The sequence below is a fragment of the Cottoperca gobio genome, chromosome 6 (genome assembly GCF_900634415.1).
Source record: "Cottoperca gobio chromosome 6, fCotGob3.1, whole genome shotgun sequence".
NCBI classification, from domain to species: Eukaryota; Metazoa; Chordata; class Actinopteri; order Perciformes; family Bovichtidae; genus Cottoperca; species Cottoperca gobio.
Window position 1 is genome coordinate 26,625,943 of NC_041360.1, and position 23,326 is coordinate 26,649,268.

The 23,326-nt window shown below is 40.1% G+C and overlaps 1 protein-coding gene and 1 pseudogene across 1 annotated transcript; both read right to left on the reverse strand.

The window, feature by feature from the left end:
* LOC115009740 (nuclear factor 7, ovary-like) overlaps positions 1–482 on the reverse strand; it is a 1,727-nt pseudogene extending 1,245 nt beyond the window's left edge.
* Positions 483–3,406: 2,924 nt separating this feature from the next.
* Positions 3,407–20,763, reverse strand: LOC115009465 (fibulin-7-like). The gene is made up of 8 exons (XM_029433437.1): positions 20,737–20,763; positions 15,612–15,737; positions 8,986–9,139; positions 7,523–7,693; positions 7,182–7,448; positions 6,128–6,265; positions 5,888–6,023; positions 3,407–3,917 (listed from the first exon to the last, which is right to left on the reverse strand). Exons 1-8 carry the CDS (start codon positions 20,761–20,763, stop codon positions 3,557–3,559), a joined length of 1,380 nt encoding a protein of 459 aa, XP_029289297.1. The 3' UTR covers positions 3,407–3,556.
* Positions 20,764–23,326: the final 2,563 nt, after the last annotated feature.

Consider the following 23,326-nt stretch of genomic DNA (forward strand, 5'->3'; position numbering starts at 1 on the left):
TCATCTCTTGAAGATCTTCTCTTACAAAGTGGACACTCACGTGTTTGTTTCCCCGTCCACCAGCTCTGCAGACAGCCTTTACAGAAGCTGTGGCTGCACGACAGGAGAACAGGATCTTTAAAGACTTCATGGCAGACAGAACAGCAGAGATCTTCCTCTAATCTGGAAGACATTTAGTCTCTGAGTGAAGCAGGAAACACAGACGCTCAGCCGCTCCCTGTTCCCTGAAAGTTACTTCACTTTGTAAAACTCTGGTTCAGTGTGTGGATTCAGCAGCTGCTTGAAGTGGAAGTATTCCAGTATTCCTCCTGCAGCTCCTCTCTCAGTGGAAGTGGTGCTTTCAGTGTGAAGGTGGATCTTATCGTCCGTCTCTCCGTGTGTGTGTGTGTGTGTGTGTGTGTGTGTGTGTGTGTGTGTGTGTGTGTGTGTGTGTGTGTGTCGTCTCAGTGAGAATAACATCCTGTTTCCTGGTTTGTCTCAGGTGAGTCAGCTGATGGGCGGAGCTTCATTATGACAGTTTGTCAGGTTGAGCTTCATTCCAAAGTCCTTCATCATTGTTAAGAAAACACAAACACACCTCCTCCTTCATCATTAGCATCAGATTCTTTTACTACTTCTGTCTTTATTTTGAGTACGTAGTTCATTCACACTTGATCTGACAATAAAGTAATATTATATCGTATTGGATGAAAACACCCAGTTGTTGGTGCCAAGCAGCCGTCGGGAATTGATTTTCCAGGCGGCTCATCATGACCCCATGTCCGGTCATCTAGGGTATGACAAGACACTCCACCGAAAGCACTGAAAGCATCAACAGCATTCACACACACACACACACACACACACACACACACACACACACGCGTCCTCTCACACACCTGGACACAGTCGAGCTCTGTGGCAGCAGATTACATTATTAGTCGTGTGTATATTTATTTTGTTATCCATAAATCCTCACACACATGTGAACATTTTAAGTGAGCAGAGCTGACGTCACAGTCCGATGTTCGAGTTAGTGTTTGCCTGCGTGCCGTCTTCATGTAGACATACATGTTGTGTGTTTTCCATCTTGTACGTGTGTGTGAGAATGTGTCTGCAGACATACAGTGCAAACACATGTGCCTGTATGTGTGCGAGTGTGCGTTGTGTGTTTTTAATGCGTGTGTTCTGTCTGCTGTGTGGAGGCTTCAGGCTGTCTGACAGATACGTGTTGAATTCTTCCATCCGACAAACCTACAGTTTACGACTCAAACGTCTCAAAACATCCAAAAATACCTTCCTTGATGATTTACCGCTTCTAGCATTAAACCTGCACATAACACGATGTCGTGGTAAACATGTTTATTATGTGTTGAACAGCGTAAATTCTGCAGTATAATCAGGAGACGAAGTACAGGGACAGAATATCAGCAAAAATCTTCCATTTTCAACACAGACACAGTAAATATACGGACTCATGTGCCGCCCCAGGGAGCACCTCTCATGCATTGTTATTATCATTAGAGCTAAGCGTCTGATAAATCTTTTAAAAACCCAGAAGACAGTTCTACAACAGAAAAAGACTCTTAATCTGGATTAAAACATAATGAATCTGTTGCAGAATATATAACAAGATTGTTCCTCATCCAAGCAAAGCGCTGCTGAAAGTGATCTTCTGCTCATTTCTAAAAGACTTGTCAAGATGAAGCATTCGAGGAATAATAAGTGGTGGAAGAAGTATTCAGATACTTTACTGAAGTAAAAGTACTAACACCAGAGTACTAAAAGTCCTGCATTAAAAATCTTACTTAAAGTATTAACAGTTAAAGTACTTAAAGTAAAAGTACTGATTGTGCAGCAAAAAGTGTAATCTGAGAAGTAACTAAAACTCGTAGAAGTATAAAGTTACATTAAATAGAATAACTCAAGTAAAGTACTAGTACCTCAAAAGTGTACTTAAGTACAGTACCTAACTGGGAGTAATACAATAATAATAAAAGGAATACTTCTTCCATTAAACTTTAAATTCTAAAGTTATATATTAAGCGTGACTACATTATAAACACAACCATAGTTGTACAGCAGAAGCTCAACAGATGCAGTAAATCATCTACAAAGAGGCCAAAACTCTCAGTGGTTCGACCCCCCTGCCCCCCCTCGTGTTGGGTCTCGTCAGTTTTTTATATGAGATTCTGCTTCCTGCTCTCGCATTCATTACAAAACCGTCTTTAATATCTGTTTCCTCGTATTGGCCTGACGTTTCTGACCCGACTCCTCTTGTCAGTGTTTTCCAGACGCTTTTACTTTTACACAACAAATCACAGCTCGGTCCGCCCGGAGATAAAGGGTGGCGTGTGACCAGTTCTAGGAAATTGAGTCTGAAATTGTGTTGAGTTCAAAAGTCAGTCACTATTTTTAAAATCCAATTGAAACTGATTTGCTCCGGATTTCTGTCTATGTATCGATAACTTCCAACGTGATCTCATGGTAACGCGTATTAATAATCATTTTGTTTCATGTCTACACATTTTACGCTCTTTTCATTTGAGAGAACGTTAACAAGTCGTTAACAATGTGAATTTAAAAAAAACTTCTTGGTTATGTTTAGGAAAATAATTTGGGTTTAAATAAGGAAAGTTTGTTACGGAAATTAAGTTACGTACATAATCTCGCTACGCAGACTTACTACGTCACCTGACTTCCGGAGCACTTGCTCTGACTAATATTGCTGCGGCGTAAAAAACAACTAAAGAAATGTACGTATTAGTGAAGCCAGGCTGGCCAATGAAATTCTGGACTTTGAACTGCAGCAATCATTAACTTTCTAGCTGTTGTATAAATACAAACATGGACATCTTATCTTGCTGAGCGAGCTATCAAACACACACCGGGGTAAAGTGCACGGCTAACGTCAGTTTGAAGGCTACAAAGATAATTTGCTGCTCGGCTTTCGAGCATTTAACAGCACGATACTTTGTATCCTCTCGCCTCTCAATCTAACCCCAGTTTGTGCATCTCATTCAAATCACAGAGCAAAGCATCCTGGTAAAACCCGGAAGGTCAATTCTAAACACTCGTTTCCAGAATCTTTTTTAACTTGTTTCTGGGTAATGAAATTATTTTTGCTTGAAAATATCGTAACATCAACACAGACAAATATAAATGATTCAGTTTGTAGAAGATATTATTCCTGGCAAACACTTGTATTAGGAAAGAGTTGCAGCTTGGGAATAAAACGGTTAAAAGTCTTTTTTGTATCAAGCAGCAGAAAAAGATCAAACTGGTTAATCCAACGTTTAGCTTTGTAACTCGAATGTTGATGACGACAATTCTGATAATACAAATAGTCAGAAAAGGTATTCCAATGATTTTAGTCTCTTGATCAACATGGAAGTTGCAATACCTCGTGCGGCCACTACACCAACAATTAAACTTCCGCTCAGTAATAAACAATATATTTAAAAAGGATGAATTTTGTGACTTCAGTTGGACTGTAAAGGTTCGTCAGGCTCTTTATTTCTGTGTAAACTGGTCTGACTGATAAAAAAAATGGCACCAAAACCCATCAACCCTCCCCCTAAAACTCGTACGGAGAAACGAACAGGGTGACTTTGGTGAGGTAGCGGCCCAGCAGGTTGTTGCGCTCCAGCTCGCTCATCTCCACCTCGGCCTCCAGGGTGGCGGGACCTTTGATGAGCGTCACCAGGAGGAGGGTGCCAGTTTGTCGACCGGAACGCTGCACGCTGAAGTGGCCCCGTCCACGGCCGCCCGCCAGGCCGAAACGCAGCGTGTCTCCCAGGACGCGAGCCGCCGACACCCGGAAGAGGACACGGGGGGCGGACATGTTCGACACCATGGACAGGAAGTGGAAGGAGATGGAGTTTGGTGCCTGAGTGCACACCTTGTCTCCCAGCATGCACGGGTTCCTCTCACAGCGCCTTCGGAAACACAAAGTAAATATTATTTTAGGATTTGTTTTTACTCAGCAGTCGCTTCCTGTCTGCTCCTCGGGGGGTCCTTTCATTGGTCTTTTGGAGAAATTTAAACATGTTCTTGGAGATTGTGAGATAAATGAGTACCTACAATTGTGTTGGGAGATTAGACGAAAATATATGAGCTATCAGCAATAGGCTGAGTACATCATGCTTTGTTTTTGGCTGAGAAGATGTGTTGTATTTTATTGCTCCGAGCATAAAAACCACACATTGTTCCAACTTGAGGGGGGGGGGGGTTCACATGAATTTCTCCAGTCGGTAACACATTTTCCCAATTATTCCAGCCCAACTTGAATGCAGCACAAATTCCCTTTCTCGCAATGTTAACAAAAGTGAAAATAAAAATTGTGTATCCGCCCCGTGATTCAGATCAGCTCCAAAATGTAATGCGTTCTCTTGGCACGTGCTGCACCCTTCAACAAAGTTTAATGAACATCGTGCTGAGAAACGAGCAAACAGAAAGACAAACCGAACCACACATAATAAAATAAACACGAATAAAACATAACCTCCCTGGCGGAGTCCTAACCCTAACCCTAACCCTAACCCATAGCTAAAGCTGATTATTCTCAACCAAAGTCACAGCCAAAATTCCTCTCTGGCAGAAAACACTACACATAACCCTTACGCTAAAGCTAACCCTGCATCCCCGACACTGTGTTCCCTGCATTACTAAACAGACAATTATGATTCAGTTGTAGCAGTAAATCAAACCTCTACAACCACTTTTGGTCGACTTGTTTGGTTCCTGTTTCACTCCTCTCGACCGCCGTCAGCTGATCAGCTGACTGGAGTCTGAAACCTCAGCGGACCGTCTGAAGCCAAACCTCAGTCTGACTCAACCCGGTTGCTGTCGGAGGAGGGAAGCTAACTGTCGGGTGGAGAGAGGAAGTGGGTGACATGGAGGTAAAACTCATTGTTTTTAAATCTCTCTTCATCGCCCGGTCTTTGTCCTTTGTGGTGAGAAGGTTTATGGTTTCCTTTGTCTCATTGCCCAGTTTTGACTCCTTCTCTACTTGCTTTGTCTGCAGTCTCATTGTGCTGTTGAGATGTGATTTCACTCTTTATTATTATAAAGCACTTACTCTGCTAGTGCACATTGTCTTTTGTCAAGTTCAAACTCATGCTGCTGTCTAAAGTCAATGTCATGTGCTCAACAATTACAGAGAAGCAGTCGATCAGAAAAACAACCAATCAGAGAGCTTAAAATTTTGTTTTTGTGCAGCGAGTTGAACATGGACCGTTACTCACTTAGCTTTTTGTACTTGGAGATGCAAAGTGTGAATTTAAAACTCAGATTTTAAATGGCTGTTTGGAGACTCAGCATTGCTCTTGGCATGACGCTGACGGCCGGTCCATTACTACCACATGATTTGCAATTACATTTTGTACAGATAATCACGGCTCCTGATTTTCATGAAACTCGGTGGAAGGGTGTAGCATGGTCTAAGAAAGAAGACATTACATTTGGAAACGGATCCAAATCACAGATTATTTTTCACTTGTGGAGACGCCGTTGGTGGAGGTCTGCGCTCTCCTCGTGCCCTACTAGTTATATATGTGACGGGTGGCGAATACTGCAAGCGTTAAGAAATGTAACTTTCAAGCCCCTTTCAGTTTTTCAAAATTGCCATTCAAACTCTTGTTTGTATTGACTTTCTCTGGAAGAGACGTGTCTCATGATGAACTCATTCATGTTTGGTTTTACTTGTTTGATGTATTTCAGGTAAATTCATAGTAAAACTCCTGCATCAGGGCTGATTGATATAATATTTTCAGGTATGTTCTAACCCCTAACCCTTAATCACAACAGATCCTACAGATGTGGTGTGGAGATTCATAGTGATGAAACAAAGGGAGGCTATCTGTCGGCAGAAGGATGGAAATTTAAGGGTAAAGGATGTGATTCTTACATTGGGGACGTCTTGATGTACGTGGCGTTTTTCATGTGAGGACACTCCACCATCGCACACTGGAAACCTCCGTAGGTGTTTACACACACCTGGTCTGAGGAGCAGTTGTGCATCCGGTTTTCACACTCGTCGACGTCTGAGCAGAGGAGGACAGAGGCGTTAGAGTTACGAACACACAAAGTCCACACTTCTCTAAATGTTCTCACCCCCTGACCGATAGGATGACCTTTGAACTCTGACCTGAGCAGCTGCGTCCGTCTCTGGAGAGGTCGTAGCCGGCCGGACAGAAGCAGTGGAAGCTGCCGGGAGTGTTAACACACTGATAGACGCAGAGCCGACCCGGCTGGCCGAGAGGAAACAGACGACACTCGTCGATATCTGAAACACACACAGGATCCTCAGTAGAAGTAGTAGAAGAAGAAGTTAATTAGTTAGTTAGTTTAGTTTATTCAATATGTTAATATATCAACACAAATACATACACACTCATACATCTACAAATACATACACAAATACATACACAAATATCACAAATATATCCTTAAATACCACCAGGAATACATCTACAAATACATACTCAAATACCACAAATAGATCCACTAAAATACATCTACAAATAACAAAAATACATCTACAAATGCCTACACAAATACCTAAACAATACCTACACAAATACATACACAAATACATCTACAAATACCACAAATACCTACACAAATACCTACACAAATACCTACACAAATACCACAAATACATCCACAAATACCTACACAAATACCACAAATACTTACACAAATACCTAAACAAATACCTACACAAATACCACAAATACCTAAACAAATACCTACAAAAATACCTAAACAAATACCTACACAAATACCTACACAAATACATACACAAATACATCTACAAATACCACAAATACATCCACAAATACCACACATACCTACACAAATACCACAAATACATGTATGAATACATACACAAATACCACAAATGCCATACATACATCCACAAAATACAGGTGTGTCTACTGATTTAATACCTCAGGATTTAAAACATTCTATTAAAAATTGTGTTGCATTGTCAATTCAGTTGGTCGACAATTGCATAGCTTTGCTGCTGATTGTCCAAAGGAGGTTTTGTGTAATGCAGTGTGACGGTTCCCGTTTATTGAGGCCTGTGTTTTGACTCTACTGCTGTGCTGGAGTCTTCCAACAAATGACATAAACAGGGAAGGAGCTCGACCATGTGGACATTTAAAAACAAGCTATTTGTGAGAAACATTTCTCACCTGTGCAGATGTTGTTGTCCTGGCCGGATATGGTGAAACCCACGTCACAGGTGCAGCGGGTGGAGCCCAGGAAGTGAGTGCAGTGAGACGGACGGACGGAGGAGGACGGGGAGGAAGACAAAGGCGATGAAGAGGAGACAGGAGAAGGTGAAGATACTGAAGAAGAGGAGGAGGATGCTGACAGAGCAGCAGAAAAGGAGGCGGACGAAGAGGACGAAGGAGCAGCAGGAGAAAAGGAGGTCAGGGAGTTTCCGGTGCTGTTTAAGCCTGAAAGAAAAAAAAACAAGATACAGAAAACTACTGCACCAGTATCAGCGTTATGGTGCAGCGCCAGCACTTACGTCTGCACATTGGCTGCTGGCCGCTCCACCTCAGAGACTCCAGACACACTCGTGTGCGCGGGCCAATCAGCTCGTAGTCAGGCTTGCACAGGAAGTGGACCTCGTGTCCGACGCCAAACACCCGGCCCAGTCTGCGGCCGTGAGCGGGGGGCTCTGGTTTTGAGCAGGATGCTAGAAGCAGAGAGAGACATTTACCTACTGAACTTATTTATGATAATGCATTAATGCAGCAGGAACATGTAACACAGACATTAATGTAACAGGAACATGTAACACACACATTAATGTAACAGGAACATATAACACACACATTAATGTAACAGGAACATGTAACACACACATTAATGTAACAGGAACATGTAACACACACATTAATGTAACAGGAACATGTAACACACACATTAATGTAACAGGAACATGTAACACAGACATTAATGTAACATGAACATGTAACACACACATTAATGTAACAGGAACATATAACACACACATTAATGTAACAGGAACATGTAACACACACATTAATGTAACAGGAACATGTAACACACACATTAATGTAACAGGAACATGTAACACACACATTAATGTAACAGGAACATGTAACACACACATTAATGTAACAGGAACATGTAACACACACATTAATGCAACAGGAACATGTAACACACACATTAATGTAGCAGGAACATGTAACACACACATTAATGTAACAGGAACATGTAACACACACATTCATGTAACAGGAACATGTAACACACACATTCATGTAACAGGAACATGTAACACACACATTCATGTAACAGGAACATGTAACACACATTAATGTAACAGGAACATGTAACACACACATTAATGTAACAGGAACATGTAACACACATTAATGCAACAGGAACATGTAACACACACATTAATGCAACAGGAACATGTAACACACACATTAATGTAACAGGAACATGTAACACACACATTCATGTAACAGGAACATGTAACACACATTAATGTAACAGGAACATGTAACACACACATTAATGCAGCAGGAACATGTAACACACACATTAATGTAACAGGAACATGTAACACACACATTAATGTAACAGGAACATGTAACACACACATTAATGTAACAGGAACATGTAACACACATTAATGCAACAGGAACATGTAACACACATTAATGCAACAGGAACATGTAACACACACATTAATGTAACAGGAACATGTAACACACACACATTAATGTAACAGGAACATGTAACACACACATTAATGTAACAGGAACATGTAACACACATTAATGTAACAGGAACATGTAAGTCACATTAATGCAACAGGAACATGTAACACACACAGTAATGTAACAGGAACATGTAACACACACACATTAATGCAGCGGTTTTGAGTGCTTGTAGTGGAGTATTTTCAGTGTGATATTTGTACTATATGAGATAACGTGTTTGTCTCACCTCCGGTCTTAAAGATGGCCATGGTGCTGTTGTGCAGAGCGCTCATCCTCTTCCTGAGGGAGCGCAGGCCCTGCTGGTACGACGCCTCGTGGACCGCCAGCATCTTCTCCACCTGCCGCAGCGAGGTCAGCAGGTCGTGGGTGGACGGACACTCCTGCGGACGGGGACGTGGAGAGGTTAGAGGACGCACCCCGATGCTGCTGGAGGACTTCCCAACAGGTAAACATGTGATGTACTTCTTGAGGGTGAACACACCTGTCTGGCTGTTACATGTCAAAATCAAAGCTTGTAGCTAAATCTTTTCTGATTCTTGTATATAATATAATAATAATAATAATAAGCTTTATTTGTATAGCACCTTTCATACAAGAATTTCAGCCCAAAGTGCTTCACAGCAAAAAACAATTAGTACAAGGACAGAGTAAGATCATTTACAGTACAATAATCACAGTGTTGATGTAAATGAGTTTGAAGTACCATTATAGAAATAGCCGAATTAAAATAGTATAAAAATAGCTGAATTAAAATAGCAGATAAAATAGCAGCCTTTACATTCTTTGACATTTTCATAATCCCTTTGTCTGTACTTTCATCTATATTTGTCTTTGCAAATAATCCACATACTATCCTATCCCTGTTCTCTGCTTCCTTCTCCCATAACATAAACTATCTTTTATGTTATTCCATTGTTTTCAATGCTTCAGATTTAATCTTTCTCTTTGACATTACTTTTTCCTCTTGCTCTCTCAACCTTACTTTTAACTTTCTTACTTCCTTAACACTAAATGATCCTCCTTCAGGAAAACCAAGCTTAAAAATGTATGAAATCATTTAAATTAGTTAAAAGTGGCTAAGATAAAAATATATAAAATATCACCATTAAAAGGCCAAAGTAAAGAGATATAAAATATCACTATTAAAAGGCTAAAGTAAAGAGATATAAAATATCACTATTAAAAGGCTAAAGTAAAGAGATATAAAATATCACTATTAAAAGGCTAAAGTAAAGAGATATAAAATATCACCATTAAAAGGCTAAAGTAAAGAGATATAAAATATCACCATTAAAAGGCTAAAGTAAAGAGATATCAAATATCACTATTAAAAGGCTAAAGTAAAGAGATATAAAATATCACCATTAAAAGGCTAAAGTAAAGAGATATAAAATATCACCATTAAAAGGCTAAAGTAAAGAGATATAAAATATCACCATTAAAAGGCTAAAGTAAAGAGATATAAAATATCACCATTAAAAGGCTAAAGTAAAGAGATATAAAATATCACTATTAAAAGTCTAAAGTAAAAAGATATGTTTTTACTTTTGAAGATATTGAGCGAGCTTGCCTCCCTAATGTCTGCAGGTAAAGTGTTCCATACCTTTGGTGCATAATTGAGGCTGTATCCCCAATTTTCTTTTGGATGTTTCTGGGAACATTTAATAAACCAGTAGTGGATGATCATAATGTTCTTGGGGGCACATCGTTTATTAGAGAGTTGGCAGTGTAACTTGGTGCGGTTCCGTTTAGGGCTTTGTATACAAGAAGGAGGACCTTAAAATCAATTCTAAGAGTTACTGGAAGCCAGTGTGGAGCGGCTAACACTGGACTGATGTGGTCTCTCCTCTTGGTTCTAGTAAGCAGCCTCGCTGCAGCGTTTTGGATGAGCTGAAGTCTCTCCGTTGTGTGCAAGAGTGCATTACAGTAATCGAGTCGGCTTGAGATAAAAGCATGGATTAGTTTTTCAGCATCCTTTTGATTTATAAATTGTCTGATTTGAGCTATATTTCTAAGGTGGAAGAATGATGTTTTTGTCACCTTGTTTATGTGGGATTTAAAGCTTAGATCTGAGTCTATGATAACACCAAGACTTGTGACTTCAGGTTTAATCAAAGGAGTAAGTTTCCCCATGTTATTCAGCATCATCTCTCTTTTTGTTATAGGACCTACTAGTAGGACTTCAGTTTTGTTCTCATTTAATTTTAAGAAATTATTGCTCATCCATTTATTTATTGCTGACAGACGGGTGGTGATGGAGTTAACAGCTGTAGCATCATTTGGTTCAGCAGAGATGTACAGTTGCGTGTCATCCGCCTAGCTATGGAAGCACACATTGTGTTCTCTAATGATGTCCCCCAGTGGTAGCATGTAGAGGGAGAACAGTAATGGACCGAGGCAGCTCCTTTGTGGAACTCCAAAGTGGGCATCATGCTTCTCTGACACATGATCTCCAAGCCTGACAAAATACTTTCTCCCTTTGATATATGTTCTGAACCAGTTTAATACACAGACAGAAAGGCCAACCAGTTTTTCTAGACGATTAATTAGGATGTCATGGTCGATCGTGTCCAATGCTGCGCTCAAGTCTAGCAGGATAAGAATTGAGACCTTGTTTGTATCAGAGTTTAGTCTGACGTCACTAATTATTTTAGTCAGAGCAGTTTCGGTGCTGTGGCATGCTCTGAAGCCTGATTGAAATTCCTCCAGGATGTTGTTTTCTTTAAGAAAGGAGTTTATTTGGACCGAGACTATTTTTTCTAGTATCTTGCTGATGAATGGAAGGTTAGATATTGGCCTGTAGTTGGTCAGCGTATTACTGTCTAGGTTAGGTTTCTTTAGCAAGGGTTTTATAACGGCTGTTTTGAAGACGTCTGGGAAGATGCCCGTTAGAAGAGACTTGAAATGCTGTCGAATAGATATTGGTAATTCGATTACTGAGACCTTATCGATGTCCAGCCTTGTCGTTATCACTAAGTCTAGCATGTTACCATGCTGATGAGTGGGTTCACTGATATTTTGTTTTAGATCGTAGCTGTCTAGTAACTTTTCAAGTTCAATAGTCTTGGGATCATTCTTCTTATTTACGTAAATATTTAGGTCTCCATGCAGGATTATTCTTTCACATCTAGTGATGCTGGGTGAAATCAGCTCCGAGAATTCCTCTAGAAATAGTGCTGAATATTTTGGTGGTCTGTACAATGTGATGATGATCAAAGATAATTCTGCTTTAAGCTCAATAGCAAGATATTCAAATGATGTAAATTCACCCAGGTCAATGTCATTACATACAAGCGACGCTGATAAGATAGCGGCAATCCCTCCACCTTTCCTATTTTGCCTGACTGCCTGATAGTATTTATAGTTTGGAGGACACGTCTCAGTCAGTGTTGCCACACCAGTAATGTTGTTTAACCAGGTCTCAACTAGAAACATACAGTGCAAGTTCTTTTGAACTATCATATCATTAATCAAAAAAGATTTGGTAGCCAGTGATCTGACATTCAGAAGAGACACTTTCAGCTGCAGGGAGTCTGTGACAGGAGGCAAAGCCGGTCCTGGTTGTGCACTGATATATCTAAGATCACCAGACGCAGTGCGTGCTGAGCACTGATTATTTAGTCTGGTAGTAGTCAAGACAGGAACGGCATGACCAGTTTGGAGGGGTGATGTCCTTGAGTGTCCATGAACAGGCTTTTGGCATAAGCTGAGGGGAGGTGCGGGGGACGTCTGGGAGGGGGGAGCAGAATGGAGGATGATGGTGGGGTATGATGGTTTTGAGCGGGGGGTTATTTGAGGTGTCAGTTTAAGACCACCTTTCACCCATTTGTTTATCCTATCGCTAAAAGGGAGGTAGGGAGGTGAAGATAAGGAAGAGGGGGAGGGGAGGGGGTAGGGTGTCTCAGTGCTACTCAACAAACATTTCATCTATCATCTATGTCTGGCGGTGGATTTGAGGGACTGGGGTCCTTGGCATGAAGGCTTGGTGTGGCTGGTACTGCAGCAAGGTCACTCATTCCATTGTTTGGACGTCATCTTGGTGGTTATCTGGTGGTGTGGGGGATGGTGTCTCCTTGCATTTAGCCAAAGTTCGGTGGCTAATGGCGTGATCTATATTGGAAGTGAACAGTTTTTCTCCAGATCTGTTGAGAGAAAGTCCATTTCTTCCAAAAAGGCCTCTACGCTGCCAGAACAGATTGAAGTTGTCAATAAAGTTCACTTTGTGCAGGGGACAGGCACCTGCTGAGCCCCAAAATTCTGCTAAAACAATTCACTCCTGACCTGGCTGGTGGGATGGGACCACTGATGTATGTTTCAATGTCTTCAGAGCCTACAACTTTTAGCAGTTCAGTAAAGTCACGTTTTAGTGTTTCCGTTTCTCCCCTTCAGATATCATTATTCCCCGCATGAATAATAACCTTGTTCACATATTTGTGGACAGAAGTTTTTCTGTTATGTCACAGATCATTTCATTAGGGAAGCAGTATGTTTTGGTATCTTTCTTACCGTTAATGTTAATGCCTGATACAGTAGAGTCGCCGATAATTAGCGTTGCTGGCTCAGTGATCTGTGGTCCTCTGTTCGCCGCACATCCTCGATCCACTGTTTGCTCAGTGATCCGCTGATCGTCCTCCGTCAGCTTCTGCGGTCCTCTGTGTCTCGTTCTGCCCGAATGGCGCGGGATTGACAGGCGAGCTGGGTCCTCCAGCGGCGATCCAGACTCGGTTTGTAGCGGTAGGAATCTGTTTTCCAGCTGTAGAGACATCAGTGGCGGCGGGGCATTCCTTGCCGTGCTCAGTGCTAAAATCCACGGTTGCGCAGCGGGGGTTGATGTGAGCCGTTGCCGGTATGATGGCAGCGGGGGCCAGTCTCTTTCTGTCAAGTCGGGTTCTTCTAGTTTGGTAGGGGTGGCTTTAAGTCCTGCTCCATGCTTATTCCAGACGTGACTGTTCTCCGGGGCAAGCTGTAGCTTGGGGTCCATTGTATTGTTGTATCCTTCTCTTCTAGATGAAATATCTTTGCCTGAAGTACTGCAATCTTCTGTAGATTTCCACGGCAGTCCGTGCAGGGGGGCATATCCGTGAAAATTAAATTAATATTAGCAGAAAGATGCAAGCAGAGGTAAGCAGGGGCAAGAGCAAACAGAGAAGCGTCCGCACAGCGTCCGCACAGCAAGAAAGCAGGAAGCGTGTAGTGAAGGAGTTTGACGACCAAAGTAAAAAGCAAAAGTGGAAACTGCAAGCCTAAATGTAGTGTTTTATAATTCTATTTTTTTATATTTATACTTATTCTATTGTTATAGTTTTTTGGTCATTGTGACTCATTTTATTCTATTTTATTTTAACTACATTTTACTACTTTTACCATCCTAAATGTTGTCTATTGCTCATAAAGCACTTTGAAGTGCATTTGATTTGTTCAAAAGGTGCTTTATAAATAAAGTTTGATTGATTGAAAAGAGAATGGGTGGCAAATAAAATATAAAAGAAAAACATATGTGATGCACTATGCAGCCATTCCTGTCTCAACGGTGATGCTTATGTAAATAAATAAGATTGTTGATGTTCGGGTTCTCTAACGCTTGCATTTCTAAGGAATGTAATAAAAACGTTTTGTCTATTTCTCAATATGCAAATTGTGTAAGAAACTACCACATAATGCCTATTTGTCAATCCAGCCTTAAATACTTGGTCTATTTGTTAACTTCCAATAAAGAGCAATAAGCCGTTGCAAGGTAACAAATCCGTCCCCAGCCGGTCTGCTTCTGCAACTCGCTGCAGACTTCAGGTGTGAGGTTTTCAGAGTGGCTGCAGTAACACCTGCGTGAAAATGTGAGCCGAGCCGGCTGAACTCCAGCTGACGGCACAACACAACACAAAGACGCCGTGTGTGTGTGTGTGTGTGTGTGTGTGTGTGTGTGTGTGTGTGTGTGTGTGTTCTGTTCAAAGAATGTCACAAGATCAGATTCAAACAAGTAGGGATCATATAAAAGATCACATACTAGAAATAAAACTTAAGAGTATCAGCAGTGAAAATGAACAAAAAAAGAAATTAGATTTTGTTCTGAAGACTTTATATTTATCATTATAAGGTTATTGTTACACAGTATTATTAGTAAATAAGACTTTATTTTTAAAGGACTTAAAATGACACTTTCAGAAGATAAACATTTATTTTCCTAAAGTTAATATTAACCTTTTGACCCCTTTAAATAAGAAATAAAGTCAATTATATATTCCATCATCACAGGTCAAAGTAACTGAAGTGAGTACGTTTTAGAGGTACTTGTACTCTTATACTTGTACTCCACTTCATCTCAGAGGGAAATATTTGACTTTTTATTTCACTACATTTATTTAAAACTTTCGTTACTTTGCAGATTCAGAGTAACTAACAAACGATGATGTTTTATTACAGATTAAAGTACACAGCCGTGTATAAAGTAGTTAAAATGAGCTCCACCTTCACCAGCTGCAACATTAAAGGGATGAAAACATCAATAATTCTGCAGAATAAGTACTTTTACTTCTGGTACTTTAAGTTGAAGTACTTACTTACATCTAACTTGTAAGTATTTCTACACTGTAGTATTGTTACTTTAACTTAAGTTGCGTATCTTCTTCCACCACGACTGTGCACACGAGCAACGCTTCTTTCATTTAAAGGATTGTAGTGAAAAATACAATATTTAGAAATAAAAGTAATAACATTTTCTTACCCTGTGCATCAATCTGCTATATCTAAAGTCAGTACAGAATCCTGCTTTTAGGACTCAGGGAAACACGTTTATAATAAACTTTAGGATGCAAACAACATGAACGTCCTGCGTCTGTGCGTGTTGGAGTCGCTCACCTGAGCAGAAGAAAAGGAGACGTGAAGAAGACTCAGCATCAACACAACGACCCCAGTGCTCGTCATCCGGAACAAAACCTCCATCTTCAGACCTTCTCCGCACTCCTCAGCTCCTCCACTGCGTCTCTACAACTCAATCATCTCCTTCTCCTCTCTTTTTTTCAAGGGCACTTGCCAAATTTCTCCTCCACTCACTCACAGCCGCCTCTCCACCCTCCGCCCTCCGCCCCGTCAGAGATTCTGGAGGAGAGCGGCTCCCACATCTGGAACACACTTTCACTTTTTTTCTGATCCATCAGCATCCCCAGAAATAGACTCTCAAATTAGAAGTCAGCTGCTGGTGGCGTCTTTTTAATCATCATGCGCACAACGAAGCGGCTGCATTTTGGAGTTTCAGATTCGCTCTCCGGCTCAGGAATGTGACTTCTGCTCCAATTACAGCAGCTTTCCTTCTGTAACCCTAGACCTGCTGTCTTGTAGGATGATGTGGTGCGGCTCCTAAATGACAGGGCAGCCGATCTGCTGATCGCCCCGCCTGGAACATCCCCCACCATAGATAGAGCTGCAGGGACTCAAACAACCCTTAATATAAAGTATGATACTGGACATGAACTATAATCTCTAAATCTTTAGACTTTGGGAATTTAATAAAACACACAAGTGGTGGTTTTGAATGTAGGTCTTTACTGAGAAGGATTTAAAACAGTTATTTCTACCAACAAGGCCTTGAAAACTCCTTTTCATATGAACTCATTTACTATGTAGTAACACATAAACCCTATATCCTAAAGAGACACAAATCTGAGATGAAAATGCAGATAAACTGTCGAAATATTAAAAAGTAAAATAATGAAACCTTGAGAATAAATAAAGCAAATGAATCAACAACAGCTGGAAGTGAAATAGGATGAAATTAAAATGTTAAAAGATAAAACTCCTGGATGTGCAGTGAAGTGTGAAATATGCAAAACTTTAATCGAACAGAAGACTTTTATAAAAAACTGTCCTGTAGTCTTCTAAAATATGCAGTATTCAGATCCTTTACTGCAGTAAATGTAATAATACATGTATACAGTATAATCTGATAAATGTAGTAAAAATGTCCCAAATTTATTTATACAGCCCAATATCACAAACTACCAAACTACACATTAGTCTCAGTGTTTACAGACTGTGCAAACGACCCCCTCCGTCCTGGGACCCTCACACCGCACAAGGAAAAACTCCCCAAAATAAACCCCACAATTAAAGGGGGGACATGTTGTAAACCTCAGAGAGAGACTGGGGAGGATCCTCTCTCAGGACGCACAGACCGTGATAGATGACGTGTGGACAGGATAAACAACGTAGTAAAAATACAACATGAGGTGACAGAATGATGGTGTGATGATGGATCCAGGAGGAGGTCAAAACAAGCTTCCCGGTGCCTCCAACAAATATATATGTTAACGTGAGCGCAGCCGCGATTTATGATCCAGACGTAAACTTTAAAGTGACGACCTGCCATATGAGACACAGAAACTCAGAGGATGATGATGAGTTCGTAACATTTAAGGGACATGAACAGATAGAGAGGGAGAGGAGGAGAGAGGTGTAAGGCCCCCGGCAGTCTAAGCCTATAGCAGCATAACTAGGGGATGGTCCAAGGCAAGCCTGAGCCAGCCCTAACTATAAGCTTTACCAAAAAGGAAAGTCTTCAGCCTGCTCTTACATGTGGAGAGGGTGTCTGCCTCCCCAACACAAACTGGGAGCTGGTTCCACTGGAGAGGAGCTTGATATATCCCATTGTACTTTTAGAGACTCTAGGAACCACAAGGAACAATGCATTCTGGGAGTTAATGCTCTAGTGGTCATAAAGTATTATAAGATCTTTATCATAAAATGGCATTGCAGGATTTTACCGGGAGCCAGTGCAGCTAATACAGGAGTAACATTGTGAAGGTGTCACTTTGAGATAATTTCTCACTATTTTCACAAAGCAAACAATCTATTAATAATGATATTAATCATTAGTTAATAGTTCAAAATGAGCTCCACCATCAGCCCTCAGTAGTTGAATGGAAAACTATTCATCAGTGAGGTCATCGTGAGTCTCTGACCCAAAGCCTGCTTATTGAAAAAGATTTTTGAAAAGATTTGAATGCTTTCTTCATTACGTCTGATACCAGGTGAGATTTTCTGTATTCTTCACATGTTTCGTTTATACAAAGTATAATATTTCCCTCTGAGTAGAAGTACAAATTGGCATGAAAAGAAAAAACTCAAGTAAAGTACCTCAGTACTTAAATATAGTACTTAATCTACATTCACACGGTGCATTAAGGTCACTGTGTAGAGCTGAAGACACTTGAACGCCCCATTAGGAACATTATAAGACTCTTATACAACGTTTGTACAGGACTTAAAAGACTACAAACAAAAACAAGTTAGTTTCTTAAAGAAACTTTAAAATGCATCTTCATCTCGACAGATCAGGAATAAAAAGCTGTTTCTTCACCACACACATGACAACCTTTAAAAGTATTGTATTAAGATCATGATAAAGAGTATGTGGTTGCAGTGCACCTGCCGTCCACCAGGTGGCGCTTCAGTCTTTCAGCTGAAGTTTGCATCCATTACATTACATTACAGGTAGCAGACGCTCTTATCCAGAGCGACTTACATTGAACTAAGTACAGGGACAGTCTCTCTGGAGCAACTCAGGGTTAACTACCTTGCTCAGGGGTACAACGGTGGCAGCCTGGTATTGAACTCCCGACCTTCTAGTGTTTAGTTTGGAAGGCGTACCACTAGACCATCACCACCCAGTTCTTCGCAGAAACACGTCTTCACATGTGGCTCAGCTGCATTTTGGGGAAATGATTGTTTATGTTGGTGAAGTCTCTGATTACGATACGAAGCTTTGATCCATTAAAAACCACATGAGAGAAACAAACTTTTATTTTTCTCTTTGTTTCTGAAATGAAATTGTCTTCTGATTTATGCAGCAGTGGAAGAAGTATTTACCAAAATAAAAGTACCAGTACAATGATGTAGAAATACTCCTTCAAACTGATGCATTATGAACTTAGTTTGTGGGAATGCATAATATTTTTATAAAATCATCGTTGGTTTTGTTTGTAAACTGTAGTAAATATTTTATCTTCTTTTTATTTACAGTGTGCTTTAATTAAAATAATAAAAAATAAAAGTACAATATTATATTTCCTCATTTCTATTTAAGTACTTTAATAATGTTACATTCCTCTACTGAATTTATATTTAGATATTTTTTACTCTTAATAAATGTTTGTTTGTTTTTACAACAACATAAAAATGTCTCAACTCTGAACGTAGAAATAAATAAAGGTAATTTATTCTTTTTAAGGACTTTATCTGCTAAAACAGGCCTCCCTGTATGTTTGTGTGTGTGTGTGTGTGTGTGTGTGTGTGTGTGTGTGTGTGCGTGTGTGTGTGTGTGTGTGTGTGTGTGAATGAAAACCCTGTATAATCCTCCATTAAGCGGAGGGATTAGCGGGGACGTTGGATTACCTGTTTTGTGTGAATGCACCTCCATCACACTGCAGCTGCGGCAGCAGAGTTGCCGGTTCAACGCCTTGTCTTTGTGTGCGATGACGTATTTCTGTAGTCCAACCAGGAAGTTAGCATCGCCCTGCTTCTCTCCACAAACACCCAACCGGATTTTGGATTATTGCAGAAAATAATCTCTGTGGCGAATGAGATTTACACGTTTTGTTCAGAAGGATAATCTCCACATATTAACACTTTTATTTTTTTAAACATAAATGTAATCTCCGGAAGTAAGAAGCTAACGTTCGTCTATAAAGGAGCTACAGCAGGTCACATGACTTCACACCACCGCCGCTAAACTAAAGCTGCGTTACAGACGACTCTTAACTTCCAACACTCGCATTTGAGTTTAATTCATTTGCAAAAAGAGACAAAATGCATAATAAACAAAGTTAATGTTGAATTTCACTTATAACATATTGTAATAATATTGTTATTGTAAATTAATTTACCCACGATAAGCGTGTAGTGAAAATATAAAAGCGTGAGAACCCAACTCAAAATAATGTCATTATTTCTAAAAGGTTTGTCATTATTTTCATCTTTTTTGATTTATTTTACTGCCAGAAATGGGCTTCCACAGTCAAACAGTTTATACTTTACAGTAACAGCAACTAATAACTAGATTTTAAAATCAAACTACAAAAAAACAGCAGAGAATTTAAAATTTCTAGCTTATATTTGTTAAAACTATCAAATATTTGCGTATTAAAATATTTGTGTTTACAGCAAGAGGTTGTAGAAAAACATCAAATACATGCAAATGCTTGAGTTCTGTAGAATTACTTTAAGTCAATTAGTGATGAGGGTTTCACTCCGACCCTGAGGTCTGATGGTCTCGTTGAAATGCATGCTGGGAGGCTGCTGATGGAGGGCAAGATAAATAAAGAAGCCCAGGAGACGCCGCGGCTCTGCTCATCATCGTATCTAAATGAGATGGGACAGCTTTAATTAAAATGAAATCATTTAATGGATTTTGTAATTAAAACAGAGTGAGATGATGGCTGGTTGCTCGGGTCAATTTATAAACGCTGATTAAACTTTTATCAGCCAATCAGAGCTCGTGTGGAGGTAATATCATTTATTTTCTCCCTCGATATCCAGAACACACCGCTGATCGCTTTACAACCAGAGCTTGAATTCAACTATCTGAAATATGTATTTAAAGGGGCTGTTAATGCAGATAGTTTGGGTTTCATTTGTTCGTGTTTACACATATTTATCGCTGAGATTTCTGCCTCCATGACAATGAAAAGTCATATATAAAGATGTTCAACAGAAACATTTAGTTTCAGAAACGTCCTTTGGCTGATCTGAAGACCTAATGATGTCTCAAAACCTGCGCTAATAAAACCCAATCTACTTCATTTACTATAATAATAATAATATATTGTATATTTACAATATGTAGAGTTAAAAAGTGAAAGTTTTACCAAATTTCCAAATAATCAGTGTGCAGTATTTAGGGGATCTATTAGAAGAAATAAAATAATATATTCCTAACTATGTTTGACGAACCAAACTTGAGAGAGGGCCTTTTGCGTTTTTACGTTACCTGAAGGCCACCGTAGTTCTCCGACATACTCGTAAACTGCGGTAACACCGACCGCATTTTGTTGCTCCTGAAATAGTGTTATGTAAGTATGAGCGAAGGTCCTGAAAGACTCCACGAAGTCACGTTACAGCAGTCTTGTAAATGGCGGGTCGAGCGAAGGCGTAGTGAATGAAATCCTACACACTGTCCCTTTAAGAATAAATAAAGCAATTCAAGAAAATAAAGCGAAATGTATAAACTAAAACAAATGAAATGGAAAAGTTTAATTGTCCCAACGATAATAATAATAATGTGAGCTTCAGATTGTTGTGCAACCAACCCAGAGAAGTGGCTGATCCCTCACTGGCTCCCCATCAGCAGCCCGACAGCGTTCAGAGCAGCGAGCTGTCGCCGCTGCCGTCAGCTGGTGTTTACAGTGGCAGCTGAGAATCACACACCTGGACCGCTCAGAAACATAATCTAAATCACTGTGTGGACTGTGAGCATCTTAACGCTTCATTTATAACTCAAGTCTAAACATCATAAAGGATCTGAAGCTGCAGAGGACTCACAGTCGGCTGTTTGTTACAGAGCAGCAGATGTGGCAGCCGGTGGAGTCGATGCTGAGTTGGACAGAAGTAGAAACAGGAAACACAAGAACAAACTTAGTTTTTCACGTGAGAACTGTGAAACTATCAACTTCCAACAGTTTGCTACTTAATTAGGATGCAGCAACGATAAGAAACTGTCTTTGTTTGCACATCAAACTTGATTTACTTGCATCCAAAGTTGTCAATGTAAGTGTAATTTCCCACAAAGCAATTTGCTCGCAGGCAGATCCTACAGGACTCTTGAACGCTCTCGCAGGTACGACATGATTTGTGAACAGGAGAGGATTCGATCTCCATGTTGCACGTCGAAGCACGTTGCACATTTGTTGAAATGGGCTCAAAGTCGAGTGACATGAAGTGTTGATTCTCGTCTCTTAAAGAGTAACTTAACAAATTCTAGTAATGCATCCGAAGCCTGACTTGCACCACCGCCGCCCGGGAGCCTCTTAGATATTTTATAGATTTGTGTGTAAACAAGAAAACTTTATTGCAAAGAACACTATAACATGGGACAAAGATCAACGGAAGTGGATTTAACAACGTGATCTCATATTAATAACGAGACACTTTTAAGGACATGTCCCACGTTTTAAAGTTTTAAACGCAACATGACTTAAATTAGTCTTTAAAGTCTAGCTATAATCACATTTACACATTGCTTTTGCTTTTAAAAAATAATAGCAAGGTTACTTCAAATGTATTGTCACTGATTTGTTATTATTAAAAGGAAGAATAATCATAATATTAATATCAGTAGTATTCAGCAGCTGGAGGGGGCATGTCCTTGTCCTCTCTGTGTTTGATTGACAGCAGCTGGCAGGCTGAGCCCCAGCAGGAGACCTCTGTAGCTCACAAGCGAGCAGATGGTGTGTTCTTAAATAATGACAGAGTAAGTTTACAAACTCAACTAGCTCTCTAGCTAAAGGCCCGTCACACATATCCGTGTGGCAGAAACGTATGCTGGCGTATATGAAAATTTTTTAGAGTCCAAATACGTCCAACTTTTTATCGGATCGGAAAAGTGAACTATCCAGATACGCATGTCTAACCTATTGATAGCGCATCACTTCCTAATACAAAATGTATCAGACGAATTTCCAACGAATGCATAACGTATACAACAATATGGCGTATACAAAATATCGGCAACACGCTGGTGTACGTTGATATAAGGTAAGGTATAAGTAGTGTTCGTTAAGAGCAGGTGGTGTTACGCTGGTGTACGTTGATATAAGGTAAGGTATAAGTAGTGTTCGTTAAGAGCAGGCGGTGTTACGCTGGTGTGTGTTGATATAAGGTAAGGTATAAGTAGTATTTGTTAAGAGCAGGTGGTGTTACGCTGGTGTACGTTGATATAAGGTAAGGTATAAGTAGTGTTCGTTAAGAGCAGGCGGTGTTACGCTGGTGTACGTTGATATAAAGTAAGGTATAAGTAGTGTTCATTAAGAGCAGGTGGTGTTACGCTGGTGTACGTTGATATAAGGTAAGGTATAAGTAGTGTTCATTAAGAGCAGGTGGTGTTACGCTGGTGTACGTTGATATAAGGTAAGGTATAAGTAGTGTTCGTTAAGAGCTCACTGTGTTACGCTGGTGTACGTTGATGTAAGGTATAAGTAGTATTTGTTAAGAGCAGGTGGTGTTACGCTGGTGTATGTTGATATAAGGTAAGGTATAAGTAGTATTCATTAAGAGCAGGTGGTGTTACGCTGGTGTACGTTGATATAAGGTAAGGTATAAGTAGTGTTAGTTAAGAGCAGGCGGTGTTACGCTGGTGTACGTTGATATAAGGTAAGGTATAAGTAGTGTTCATTAAGAGCAGGTGGTGTTACGCTGGTGTACGTTGATATAAGGTAAGGTATAAGTAGTGTTCGTTAAGAGCAGGTGGTGTTACGCTGGTGTACGTTGATATAAGGTAAGGTATAAGTAGTGTTCATTAAGAGCAGGTGGTGTTACGCTGGTGTACGTTGATATAAGGTAAGGTATAAGTAGTGTTCATTAAG

What these genes read in the sequence shown, in the direction of transcription:
- LOC115009465 (XM_029433437.1), bottom strand. Translation starts at nt 20,763, where the DNA reads ATGTCGGAGAACTACGGTGGCCTTCAG. An exon ending in AGACGGACGCAGCTGCTCAG is followed by an intron (nt 6,024 to 6,127) that starts GTCAGAGTTCAA and finishes TCCTCTGCTCAG; the next exon opens with ACGTCGACGAGTGTGAAAAC. An exon ending in TACATCAAGACGTCCCCAAT is followed by an intron (nt 3,918 to 5,887) that starts GTAAGAATCACA and finishes GTGTTTCCGAAG; the next exon opens with GCGCTGTGAGAGGAACCCGT.